Source organism: Molossus molossus, unplaced genomic scaffold, assembly GCF_014108415.1.
Source record: "Molossus molossus isolate mMolMol1 unplaced genomic scaffold, mMolMol1.p scaffold_m16_p_1, whole genome shotgun sequence".
NCBI classification, from domain to species: Eukaryota; Metazoa; Chordata; class Mammalia; order Chiroptera; family Molossidae; genus Molossus; species Molossus molossus.
In genome coordinates, this window is record NW_023425344.1 from 179,379,469 (window position 1) to 179,392,469 (window position 13,001).

General features: G+C 50.8%; 1 protein-coding gene across 1 annotated transcript; it reads left to right on the forward strand.

Moving 5' to 3' along the window:
• Nucleotides 1-516: 516 nt before the first annotated feature.
• Nucleotides 517-13,001, forward strand: IVD (isovaleryl-CoA dehydrogenase). Its single transcript, XM_036281037.1, has 12 exons — nucleotides 517-679; nucleotides 2,044-2,133; nucleotides 2,362-2,413; nucleotides 5,038-5,207; nucleotides 6,144-6,237; nucleotides 6,437-6,573; nucleotides 8,387-8,483; nucleotides 9,676-9,769; nucleotides 10,274-10,355; nucleotides 10,788-10,892; nucleotides 10,992-11,064; nucleotides 11,750-13,001. The coding sequence occupies exons 1-12, from the start codon at nucleotides 530-532 to the stop codon at nucleotides 11,881-11,883; spliced, it is 1,278 nt and encodes a 425-aa protein (XP_036136930.1). The 5' UTR covers nucleotides 517-529; the 3' UTR covers nucleotides 11,884-13,001.

Genomic DNA, 13,001 nt, shown 5'->3' on the forward strand with positions numbered 1-13,001 from the left:
GTCTGAGCTATCCATTGGGGAGTTTCCCCTTTGCTGTTTTAACACTTGCTTTTCTTTTCTTCTTCTTCTTCTTTTTTTCTTTCTTGGTATGTGCCCCTAGCGGAAGCGAACCCGGGACTCTCTGGGCCGCAGGCCAATGCTCCAACCACTGAGCCAAATCGGCCAGGGCAACACTTACTTTTACACCCCGAGGAGATACCATGTCCTTCACTCGGAAAAGGAAAACACGTTCTGGCTATTCTACTTGAAGATCACCCAACCCAGAGAGACGCCAGCAGGTCCCGCGCCTGGCACTCCTGACAGCCTCGCACGGAGTGCGCTGGCGGGGGTCACCCCTGATTTGCTCCAGTCGAGGGCAGCGTGGCCGTCAGCGGGCAGCGGAGAGCAATAGGCTGCTGGAGACTCATCCCCCTCGCCGATTGGTGGGGGCAGCGGAGCTCGCGATTGGCGGAGCCCACAGGGCGGGTTCGCCTCCGCTCCGCTCCCCTCCGCTCCGCTCCCCTCCGCTCCGCTCAGAAGCGACGGAGAGATGGCGACTACCGCTTGGCTGCTGGGCCGACGCGTAATGAGCTGGAGGCTGCAAGCGCCGCCGCCGCTTGCCCGCCTCGTTTCCCAGCGGGCCCACTCGCTGTTGGCGGTGGACGATGCGATCAACGGGCTGAGTGAGGAGCAGAAGCAGGTAGGGAGCCTGAGCCATTTTCCGAGTCCCAAGGCCGCCTGGCCTGGCTCCATCTGCTGGCTTCGTGGTCGCAGAGGTGCCTCTCTGCCCGGCCGCCAGCCACCCAGCCGCGGTCGCGTGCCCGGCAGCCGCGGAGTTAGAGGGGGAGCCAGACAGGAACGCTCCTGGGAGACTGGTGGTCTTCCCGTGGAGTTTTGACAGGGGCCACCCGTGTGTGGCAAAGGGCCCTCAATCTGTCTGAGGTCTGCTTACACCTGAACGAACCCCAAGGCTATGGTTCTCAAACAGGCCAATCGTTACCCGCAAGAAATCTTTTTGAAATACATGTCCCCGGGGTTTTGAAATGCGGTGTAATCTGACCCCACAGAGTCAGAGCACAAAGTTGAACAAAATACTTGCAAAATGTCATTACAAATGGAGCCGAAGCAGGAAACCTCCAGGACGGAGGAGACTGTTTATTTGGACTCAGTAAGCAGGTGATTTTCCTGTGGCATCATCGAGCACGTGCCAGTGACTGGGGACGTCCAAAGCCCATTTGGGTTTACAGAAGGCAGGCAAGCTTTTAAATCACCCTAGAGAACTAGAAATCAGTTCTAAGCCCTCAAACTTTCCTGCCAAGAGGAGTTTCTGATCTCTTTGAGTAATCCCCTTTAGACAAAGGGAAGAAAAAAGCCTGGCCGGTGCCTAGAAGTGAAGGGGGCACAGTTAGGGAGTAGGGAGGGTACTGGGGAAGGCTGGAAGCATTGCCAAGGGTCAGTTCATGCAGGGGCCTTGGCCTTCTAAGGACAAAGAAAAGCCAATGCAATTCTTGAGTTACTGTTGAGGAGAAAAAGTAAAGATTTCAAGTTTTTAAAAAAAGAAAAGCCAATGATTTTATGTAGGGGGGTAGCATTTAAAAAAATAATCTTCAAGCCCGACTGGTGTCAACCCATGCACAAAGAGGTTGCTGGTTCAATTCCCGGTCAGGGCACATGCCCAGGTTGTGGGCCCGATCCCCAATGCGGGGCATGTAGGAGGTGGCCAATCCATATTCTGTCTCCTGGATGTTTCTATCTCTCTCACTCCTTTCCTCTCTCTAAAATCAATAAAGAAAAAAAACTTTTTAATAAAAATTTAAAAATCAATAAAAACATTTTAAAAAATAGTAATAATCTTCAAGCTGTCTCAACTGAGGACCTCAAGAAAGAAGGGTGAAGATTATCTCTGAGGAAACATAAACTATGGGCCTCTGAGTTTCAGTCTGATGCTTTTGGTGAGGTATCTTGGGGCCCGTTTCCCTGAATGTGTCCTCAGTAGTGGAGAAGCTGTCTTCAGTGGCAATAATGTTCTGTTTAAGAGGCATCTGTCTACCTCTCTCCCACTAGCTTCGTCAGACGATGGCTAAGTTCCTTCAGGAGCACCTAGCCCCACAGGCCCAAGAGATTGATCGAAGCAATGAATTCAAGAACCTTCGGGTGAGTCTTGAGGCCCACACTGTGGGAACAGGGGGGCAGCCTAGGAGGTGGGCTGGGTTGGGAGTTATATTGCAGCCTAGAAGAACTCATACAGTCTTCTGGTAAAGGAAACTTTAAAAATGCAGCCCCTTTCTGTGACGTGTTTGGGTCTAGTTGTTCCAGGTGTCCAGGCACTTGTGACTAGCTGCCTTCTTACAACTCACTGTGTTCACTTCATTCTGTTGGCAGGAGTTTTGGAAACAGCTGGGGAACCTGGGAGTCCTGGGCATCACAGCCCCTGGTGAGTATAGTTTCATTTCCTAAAGAGAACTTTTCTTGCATGCCCTTTAACACCAGTCCCAAAAGCAGCAGGAAAAAGGTGGAAAGATTGTGCTCAAAGAAACCTAGAACTTCCTCCCCCTTGGTTCTGGGAAGGTGTCCATTGACTGTCAGCCCTTCTATTTTTTTAGGCAGTGATATTGAGAAAGCAAAGAGATTAGGCCACTGTGGTTCACTTAGATCAGGATCATTTGGACTCTTGAAGTCTACATGCTTAATAAGCTTCCCCAAGTGATGATGACAGTTTAGTACCTCAGTCCAGCCCCTAAGCTCTGTCCTACCAACAGCATCTATGCACACAGATTGGTCCTGGAGCTCATTTGGGAATAGATGGTGTGGAGGAGAGGGATGCCTGTCTGAGCCTCCACATGAGGTGGCCAGGTGATGTGTTCAATACGCTGTCCTTGGGCCTGCCCTGTGTCCCCTGTGGGTCTTACTACTTGTTTCCAGGGATAAAGAGCAGGGAGCTGGTAGGCTTTGATTTGGATGTTGGCTTCTGAAGGAGAGGCCCAGCCTAGCTTGCAGTGCTCAGTAAATAGATGAGCCTATGGCCTTACCAGCAAAAGCCTGAATAGCACACCCTGCTTCAGCTTGTATTTATTGAGCATTGGAATAGAGGTGGAACCCAATACACTTGTCCTTAATCTTCCCCTCACCACTTGGAGACAATTCTTGTATTTGAGCTGATCATAGAAAGTTACATCATGAGTAATGATAAAATGAAACCACTTAAAAATTAATTTAGACCACCTTAATGGAAAATGGTAGGGGGAAGGCCACTGTGAACTCCCAAACAAGACTCTTTCTTCCACTGTGTCTTGGAGGTTTATGAACCCCCATAGAGAAGATGCTTCTGAATCAGATGATATTTAATGGAAGAAAGAGGTAGTTAGAAATCAGAACCTTGAAAGAAAGCCAGATATAAGTTCTGGTTTCTGCATGGTTGTCCTAGTGGCTGTTTCCAGTGTCACCCACCTGTGGCCTTTCCTTCCTGGAACTGAAGGGGGCGGGCCAATCTTTCGGGAGAGCCTTGAATGAGCCTCACTTCTTGGTCAGAGTGAACATTTCACCAGGGTTTACCCAAACAGCAGGGAAGAGGTTGGTGCCAGATGACCCAGCCACTCTAACTTTGGATCTACTGCCAAGGAAAAGGCACATTTTTTTATAAGGAGTTCTGAAATTCCTGACCAGCATCTCTTCCTCCCTCTGCTATACTGCCCACCAGATTTTCTCTCAGGCTTTGGCTCTCCTGTTCCCTGTTAGTAATCTTGCTTTTTTATTTCTAATTTTTTTAAACTCTTTTTTTTTAAATCCTCACCTGAAGACATTTTTGCATTTGTCTTCAGATAGATTGGGAGGGAGAGAAGGAGGAAGAGAGACAGAGAAACATTGATGTGAGAGAGACATCGACTGGTTGCCACCCACACGACCCCAACCCGGCCAGGGACGAACTGCAATCAAGGTACGTGTCTTTATGGGAACCGAAGCTGGGACTTTCTGGTCCGTGGGCCAACGCTCTTAACTGCTGAGCCAAACCGGCCAGAGCTCTTTCTACTTTATTAAAAACATTTTTCATTGAGAAATAATTGACATGTAACATTATGTAAGAATAAGTTGTACAGCCTTGGCTGGTTTGGCTCAGCAGTTAGAGCGTTGGCCTGTGGGTCCAGAGAGACCCAGGTTCGGTTCCCGCTAAGGGCATGTACCTCAGTTGCAGTTTGTCCCGGGCCCTGGTTGGTCCTACAGGTGGCAGCCACTTGATGTGTCCCTTTCACATCGACGTTTCTCTCTCTCTCTTCCTCCCTCTCTCCCTCCCGATCTATCTGAAGATAAATGCAAAAATTGCCCTGGCCGGTTTGGCTCAGCGGTTGGAGCATCAGCTTGTGGTCCAGAGAAACCGAGGTTCGGTTCCCACTAAGGGCATGTACCGCGGTTGCAGTTTGTCCCTGGCCCTGGTTGGGTCGTACAGGAGGCAGCCACTCAATGTGTCTCTTTCACATCGATGTTCTCTCTCTCTCTCTCTCTCTCTTCCTTTCTCTTCCTCCCATTCTATCTGAACAAAAAATGGAAAAATTTCCTCGGGTGAGGATTAAAAAAAAAAATGTCCTCGGGTGAGGATTTAAAAAAAAAAAAAGAATAAGTTGTACAATGTGTTGATCTGATAGTCTTGTTTCTTTAGGAAAATTTCACCTTCCTTGGGTCTTTTACACATATATCCTTTGCTTTGTATCTGTTCTTAGTGCTTTGATCGTCCCTCTTGTTTATTGGTTAAACTCCAGGTCCTCTTTCTTTCTTTATTCATCTGCCTCTGCACTTCAGGTTCTCTTGTCTTCATTAAGGGGTCTGTCTGGGATAAAGTGGGAGTTTCAGTGACTGTTTTCTGAACCACCTCAGTTGACAGAGGCAGCAGATAGAACTGGTTCTGTTGTGTTTGTAAGATTCCATGGCATCAACCTATTGACTTTGTCAGCATGACAGAGGTGCTACAAGGGTGTTTCTCTGCCGTCAATAAATGTTAGGTTCCTGTCAATGCCCTGGTTTAATCTGGGCTGCCTTTCTGTTCCCCTGAACAACCTCCACTCCCAGTCCAGTATGGCGGCTCTGGCCTGGGCTACCTGGAGCATGTGCTGGTGATGGAGGAGATATCCCGAGCTTCTGCAGCAGTGGGACTCAGTTATGGCGCCCACTCCAACCTCTGCATCAATCAACTTGTGCGCAATGGAAATGAGGCCCAGAAGGAGAAGTACCTCCCCAAGGTGAGGAAATGGGAATGGAGAAAAATATGCTGATCTCACAGTGCAGACGCCAACCACAAGGCACCTTCCCCTGCTGGCGAGGGCCAGTCAGACTTGCCTTCTGTAGTACGCTGCCCTGAACCAGATATGGTTAGGAAGCGGTCAGCCTTTGCTTTCAAATAATTCATTCAAAAAATTAGAAGTAGGGCTAGACCTCTTGAGTTCATCACTGGACATTTGCAGAGAGCACTTTAAGAAACTGAAGACCAGCATGGCCAGTGTGGCTCAGTGGTTGAGCATAGACCCATACATCAAGAGGTCGCCGGGCCCTGGCCGGTTTGGCTCAGCGGTTAGAGCATCGGCCTGCGGTCCTGAGAGACCTGGGTTTGGTTCCCGCTAAGGGCGCGTACCTCGGTTGCAGTTTGTCCCCGGCCCTGGTCGGTTGTGCGGGTGGCAGCCACTCGATGTGTTCCTTTCACATCGATGTTTCTCTCTCTCCCCCCAACTCTACCTGAACAAAAAATGGAAAAATGTCCTCGGGTGAGGATAAAAAAAAAAAAAAAAAAAAGAGGTCGCCGGTTCGATTCCTAGTCAGAGCACATGCCCAGGTTGGCCAAATCCCCAGTGGGGGGCATGCAGGAGGTGGACAATCGATGTGCTCTCATTGATGTTTCTAACTCTCTCCCTCCCCCTTCCTCTCTCTCTAAAGTCAATAAAGAAAAGAAAAAAAAAAATTAAAAGAAACTGAAGATCAGGACTTACTTCCTGTGCAAAGGGACTAGGAAAAGGAGGGATTTTTTTTTAGTCTTGTAGATACTGGGCTTCTCTTGTAAGACTTTACCAGTACTCTAGTCTTAGAGAGAAGTTTGAAAGGTGTCATGTGAACAGGCAAGAAGTATCTGAGCTCTGTTGGTACTTCTGAAGTCATAACCAGGCCCTTTGGGGTTTTCCTTGCAGCTGATCAGTGGTGAGTACATCGGAGCCCTGGCCATGAGTGAGACCAATGCTGGCTCTGATGTTGTCTCCATGAAGCTAAAAGCAGAAAAGAAAGGTGAGGTCTCTCTCGACTTGGGAGCTGAAATGGACAGAGGGACAGACCTCAGGGTGAGGGAGCAATAATTGGGGGTGGCCTCTGCTAGGTTTCCAAAACTGTTTCCAGCCAGGCAGCTTCCTGCTTAGCAGGTCTATGGACTGACTGGCTGAGACAGGCCAACATGGCTGGTGTTATGTAGCCAAATTCCTGTTCTTAGGAGATCATTATGTCCTGAATGGCACCAAGTTCTGGATCACCAATGGCCCTGATGCCGATGTCCTTATCGTCTATGCCAAAACAGATCTGGCTGCTGAGCCACCTTCTCGGGGCATCACAGCCTTCATCGTGGAGAAGGTGAGTGGAGAGGAGCGCCAAGGGGGAGGCCTTTGTCTCCTGGCAGTGGTGCCAGAGAGAGATCCCTCTGGTTGATCCCAAACACGGTCAATGCTGTGTGCTCTGCCAAGGCTCCCTGGGGTGGGTGAGGCAGAAGAGCAGGCTGAAAGGAGAGTGGCCCAAAAGTGGAGTCCAGGAAGGACGGGTCAAGTCTGAGATCAGTGCAGCCAGCCCCTGAGCCAGGCCACCCAAAGGGCCAGGGTGATGAGGACTGAAAGGAGACAACTAGGGGAGACTGAGGTGGGAGAGGGAATGGGGGAGACTGAATGAAGACTGCACCTTTTGAATCTTTTTTTTTTTTTAATTTTTTTTACTTTTCTGTATTATCTAAACATGACTATATATATATATTTTTTTATCCTCACCCGAGGACATTTTTCGATATTTTGTTCAGATAGAGTGAGAGGGAGAGAGAGAGAGAGAAACATCGACGTGAAAGGGACACATCGACTGGCTGCCACCCACACGACCCAACCAGGGCCGGGGACAAACTGCAACCAAGGTACGTGCCCTTAGCGGGAACCAAACCCGGGTCTCTCCGGACCGCAGGCGGACGCTCTAACCACTGAGCCAAACCGGCCAGGGCCACCTTTTGAATCTTGACAGTAAAAGCAAAAGGGGATAGAATAGGAGTTAGAATGAAAAATCGGGAATTTGAGTTTGTTTTTATGAATGGGAGAGAACTGAGCAAATATTTTTGGTAAAGAGAAAGGAAAACAGGAGAGGGAGAACTTGAGATGTGTTTGAACAACTAAACAAAACACAATGAAGAGTTGAGGGAGAAGAGGTGGTTACCTCTGGTGATGGGGGAGGAAATCTGCCCAGTGGTTTCGAGGTGGAAGGCCAGGGCACCTGTGAGGGCTGGGAACCATGGGAGTGAGGGAGTTGGTAGACATTTTCACAAGTTAGTGTTGTAAAAGTTTGCAATACCACCCTAGATTTGGTTCCCACTAAGGGCACGTACCTCGGTTGCAGTTTGCCCCCGGCCCTGGTGGTCATGTGGTTGGCAGCCACTCGATGTGTCTCTTTCACGTCGATGTTTCTCTCTCTCTCTCTTGCTCCCTTTCTCTCTCTCTCCCTCCCACTCTATCTGAACAAAAAAATGGAAAAATGTCCTCAGGTGAGGATTAAAAAAAAAAGGTTTGTGATACTCTCCCCAGGGAATGGGGGAAAGTAGCTGACGGATTGGAGGACAAAAGAAATGAGCAGCTTAAAGGGCCTGGCTAAGACTGGAAATCTCAGGGTGTGTAATGCCACTCTTATCAGCCAGGGGGTGAGGGAAACAAAACATGTGCACCTCTGGGCACTTACCAATGCACTTTGCATCTGATTAGTCCGGGTCAAAGCACGCAGGTGGTTGAATTGGTCCTGACTGGGACCCAATTAGGTCCAGATGGCAGAGGAACAAAGGGCCAAAGGAACTGAATGGGCTGCTGAGAATGTCTTGGAAATGATTTCCCTAAGGAAAGGAAACAAAACCAGAAAGGGTCAGGAGGGCCCTAGGGATCAGACGTTTGGGAAAGAAGTGCCCCTGTGAGGAGCGGAGGGAACGCGAGCTGGCAGCAGAGAAGGCCACGGTCTGGGCAGGTGTTAGGGCTGGAGCTTCCAGGAGTCGGGCAGCTGCGTTCAGGGTGGGGGTCCTGGGAGTAGAAAGCTGTGTGCTAGGTGGGTACTGGGACTTGATAGGAAGGTGGGCATTTCACGGGGGTCTTCTCTTTACTAGACCCCCTTGGGGCCTGGTCTATAATCAAGGACACCTTTTGTTTCTGTAAAGAACATGCCTGGCTTCAGTACCTCCAAGAAGCTGGACAAGCTAGGAATGAGGGGCTCTAACACCTGTGAGCTAATCTTCGAAGACTGCAAAGTTCCTGGTGAGTCTCTGAGAAAGGGTGAGCTCCTGTCCTGATCCTTCCATAAGCTGAGAAAGCCCATCTCCGGGTTAGAGAGGCTCCCCGTTGTTAGCTTACCAATGACTGTGGTTAGACGGCGGGCCTCTCACTGCTGTACCGGGCCGCTGGCCCGTACGTGTGCACGCGGGCTGTCGGGCAGCTGTCTTCCCTGTGTGCCTGACTGTGGCTGCAGTGAAAGCTGGTGTTTCCTATGGCAATAGCTGGGGCTTGATTCCAGTATCTGGAATAGAAAGATAAGATCCGCTCTTGCCCACTAATGTCCTTCAGATATCTTTGTATGTTTCCCTGTACAGCCTGTGTGAGGTATTTGTTAATAATGCTAAACAACCATCCAAATACATTGATGGAAGCCGGACTCAGTGAAGGGAAGGCAATTTAGTTTGAGTATTTTCTCCACTGAAGTGTAACTGAAAATGTGACACACTGTGGGAGACTCAGCACACCCTTCATGTGCTAATGAGACCAAGAGCATAGATGTGATCACCAACTAGGTTTGCTCTGTACCTCAGCCATAGACCACCCCTCACCCCCATGATCTGCCACCCAAGAAAAGTATGCTTCGGTTACAACGAGCATCAGGGAGTGGGGGTCAGTGCAGATCCTCCTTGTGAGTAGGAAAACACTCCAAGTTCATCCAAGATCCTGGCTTCTGGGGTGGAGAGGTGTTCGGCAGTTTCCGTCGCTAGTATTGAATGGCCTATCTCCTGGACAGTGACTCTTCTATGGACCACACTTGGAGGGGAGGGGACAGATGATATTGGACCAGACCAGGCTCAACCTGAGGGAAAAAGTAATTATGGGCACAGGTGTCAAAATAGGAAGGGTTTGGATGACTTCTAGACCAAATTAGCTTTTCTTCTCTCCCATCCAAAGCAGTGGAGGAGAAGACCTAAGGATCGGGCCTTCAGGCCTATGTGTCTGATTTTGCAGGTGGTGTGTGTATGGGGGGCAGGGGTGTCCGTCTAGCAAGCTCTACTTCTGACTGGAAGTGGTAAACTCCATCCTTTTCTGTCACCCAGAACCACCCTAGTTGAAGGTCAGGTAACATTTTAGTGCCTTTTGTGAGAGTCATGGTACCAAACCTAGTAGCTTTTGTAAAAGTGAGGGGTCTGTGGACCGCTGTCTTCTCTCTGACCAGCACTTTTCCCTGCAGCTGACAACATCTTGGGCCATCTAAGTAAGGGCGTCTACGTGCTAATGAGTGGGCTGGACCTGGAGCGGCTGGTGCTGTCTGGTGGGCCCCTCGGGTGAGTGTGAGGCTGGGGGGAGGGGGGGTTCCGCCTCCTTGGCAAGCAGTGCCCTGGCAAACAGCAGCCACAGTCTTCCCCTTGTGGAACGGGGCGCCGCCTCCTGGCCGATGCTCCTTCTTTGCTGGAAATAAAAAGAACCTCCTCCTCCCATGTGTAATTTCTTCACACTGAAGGGAAAGATCATTCTTTGAAAGACAAAAGGCCCGAGGAGCAATACTGTTTAGTTACTCAGGATGTGAAACAGGACACCCAGGTTCTAAGGCCCCACTGCCCTGGCCACTCTGTCTGGTCTCGGGGGAAGAGGCACAAGTCCTGGGCAGTCAGTGCAGTGGCCGAGCAGGGGTGACAAGTGTCCTTACTCTCCTTTTCTTCTCCCTGGAACATCAGCTCCTTATCTCACTGAGCTGTCCCCCCAGGCCTTTCCACACTGGCATTTTGCCACCCCAGCTGGTGGTGAGGGGGACAGTGAGGCACCACCCAGTGTCGTTCTCCTTTCCACAGGATCATGCAGGCTGTCCTGGACCACACCATTCCCTATCTGCACGTGAGGGAAGCCTTTGGCCAGAAGATTGGCCACTTCCAGGCAAGTGGAGTGCTTTGGTGAAATGTGCTCTTTCACTGGGTTCCGGTTTTCTTTAGCAAATGAGGACATGGGTGTGTCCTATGGGCATTTACTATCCTTCCCCAGCAAAATGAGTCTGAATGCGTGGAATGCAGGCTTCTTCAGCATGCTAGCTGGCTTTGAAAGTTGTTGGGCAGTTCATCACATGTCACCTCACTTCCTGTTTGAGATGAATGAGCTGCAGGATGCTAATGAGAGTGGTGGTGGGTGGTGGGCCATTTCAGGGTGCAGCCACAGCCCTCTTCCATCTCTGTCAACCTAGGCAAGTTTTATCTGCTGTCTGTGCCCTGATGTCCCCAATCTGGCTGTCAAGTTGCTCCTGCTGATCTGATTTTGGTAATTAGGGAGAGTGTCGGAGTGGAAGGGTGACTTGTGACCTCCCTTTGTGCCCAGTTGATGCAGGGGAAGATGGCCGACATGTACACTCGCCTTATGGCATGTCGGCAGTACGTCTACAATGTCGCCAAGGCCTGTGATGAGGGCCACTGCACCACCAAGGTAAGGGCCTGCCCAAAAGGAGGCAGTGGGCAGGTTGCTAGGACTCGCTCTCTGGGTGGCCCTGGCAGGGCTCTGCTGACCTGGGACCTCCTCCCACAGGACTGTGCGGGTGTGATTCTTTACACAGCTGAGTGCGCCACACAGGTGGCGCTGGATGGCATTCAGTGTTTCGGTGAGTGGCCCCCACTCCTCACTCCCAGGCTTGCCTGTGCCTGCCTCCAGAAAGGCTTCCTCTTCACCCTTCACTTAGCTTCAGCTAGCCGCCTCTGAGCCGGCACTGTTGGGCTGCTCTGCCCCGGCTACTAGGAGAACATGGAAAAGCAAATGAGAAAACTGCTGGAGGCAGCAACACCCCCTCACAGCCTCCCTACCTAGTCCTGTGGACACTGGGAAGTGGAGAGAGAGGCCTCAGACGTGGGACAGCCTTGTTTCAAAGCTGCACAGTGGTTAAGAGCACAGACTTGAACCAGACGGCCTAGGTTTAAATCCTAGCTTTACCACTGACCAGCTTCGTGACTTGTGCAAATTTCTTCACTTCTGTGGGCCTGGCACCCAGTAAGTGCTATGCACTATCTCCTTATCCCCCTTCTCCGTGTCTGCCCGTGGCCCTCCTCTCTGCCTGCCTGCTATCCTCTGCGCTGTGGGTGACCTTCCAGCCCCTTGTCCACTGTCCTCCCAAGTAAGGTATTCCCCCCACACCCCGCCCTCTCACCACCTTTTGCTGGTTCTCTTTAATCAGTCTCTCCTCCTCTGGCCTATTTCTGTATTCTTGGCCTTCTATGTACTTCCCTTGCTTTGCCCACTTGCCTGTCACTTTTTTCATTGTCCTTTCTTCTCTGCCCAAACCCTGGCTACAGGTGGCAATGGCTACATCAACGACTTTCCCATGGGCCGCTTTCTGCGTGATGCCAAGCTGTATGAGATTGGGGCTGGGACCAGTGAAGTGAGGCGGCTGATCATCGGCAGAGCCTTCAACACAAATTTCCACTAACCCCAAGACCTTCACCCCTCGTCCCAGCACCTAGAGGCCTTTCTTTGGAAGTAGAGGTGTGGCAGCTCCCCTCCATGGTCTGAGGCAGGTTCTGCTGCTTGGCTGCCCTTGGGTCAGCCCTGTGGGCCTCAGCCAGGCCACCCAGCCAGCTAGCCTAAGAAAAGCATTCGGTGGCTTCAGATGGACTCGGCAGGAAGCATAGTGGCTTTTCTGGGCCTATTGGGATGGGCTTTGGTGACCCTATGCCCTCGCTCTCTAACCTCCAAGCCTGACTCACCCACTTCCCATGGTGGTCATGTGGGGGCAGGCAGTCATCTCCTTTTCTTGGGTGAGCCTCTGGCAGAGAGCCCTCTGCTCATTTACTTGAACTTGGTAGGCTCAAGGGAAAAAACCCAAAACCTAGCCTTTGTTTCTGCTGATTTCTAGAGGTGGCAGCCCCCAGCAGCTTGGAAGCAGGTACCCACTCTGCACAGCCCTTGCACCCCTCCAGGGGCTTCATTCTTGAGGGCTGAAATCCCACCATGTTGGGGTGGAGCTTTGGGAATAGGCGTCTCAGAACATGTGTGCCGTCCAGTCTACCGTGGGGCGGAGATCAGCAGGCTTATGAAGGATTAGCTCAGCATGCCTCTGGCAGCACCTCTGAGCCCTTCTGCACTGTGGTGCCACCGTCACCATCGTCCTGGCCATGTGACAGCACACATCTGACTGGGCAGCAGGCCTGCGTTGTCTGGCTCAACTCCAGCCGAGGCTGCCTGTGTACATTTCTCTGGACGCTCTATGGCTAATTTTGTTACAACTGCACAGCGGCTGCTGCCATTTTGTATTAAACATATTATGAAGCAGACCCATCTGCTTCTACACTGGTGTTTGTGGGGAGAAGCAACTGACTTGCTACTGCCTCCTGTCTGGCTCCAGCCCCATGAAGAACGACTGGTCCCCGTCCTGATCCTGCCCTTAGGAGAGAAGAGGCCTCAGCCTCCCTTTTCTAGGTTCCCCAGAGTTTTTTTTTTTTTTTTAAAGAAGTTAGAAGCCTAGAGTGGTAAGAGTCTTGGAGCTAGAAGGAAGTTCATAAATTTTTGGAAAACATCCCCATGTTTTTTTAAAAGATCAAGACAGCC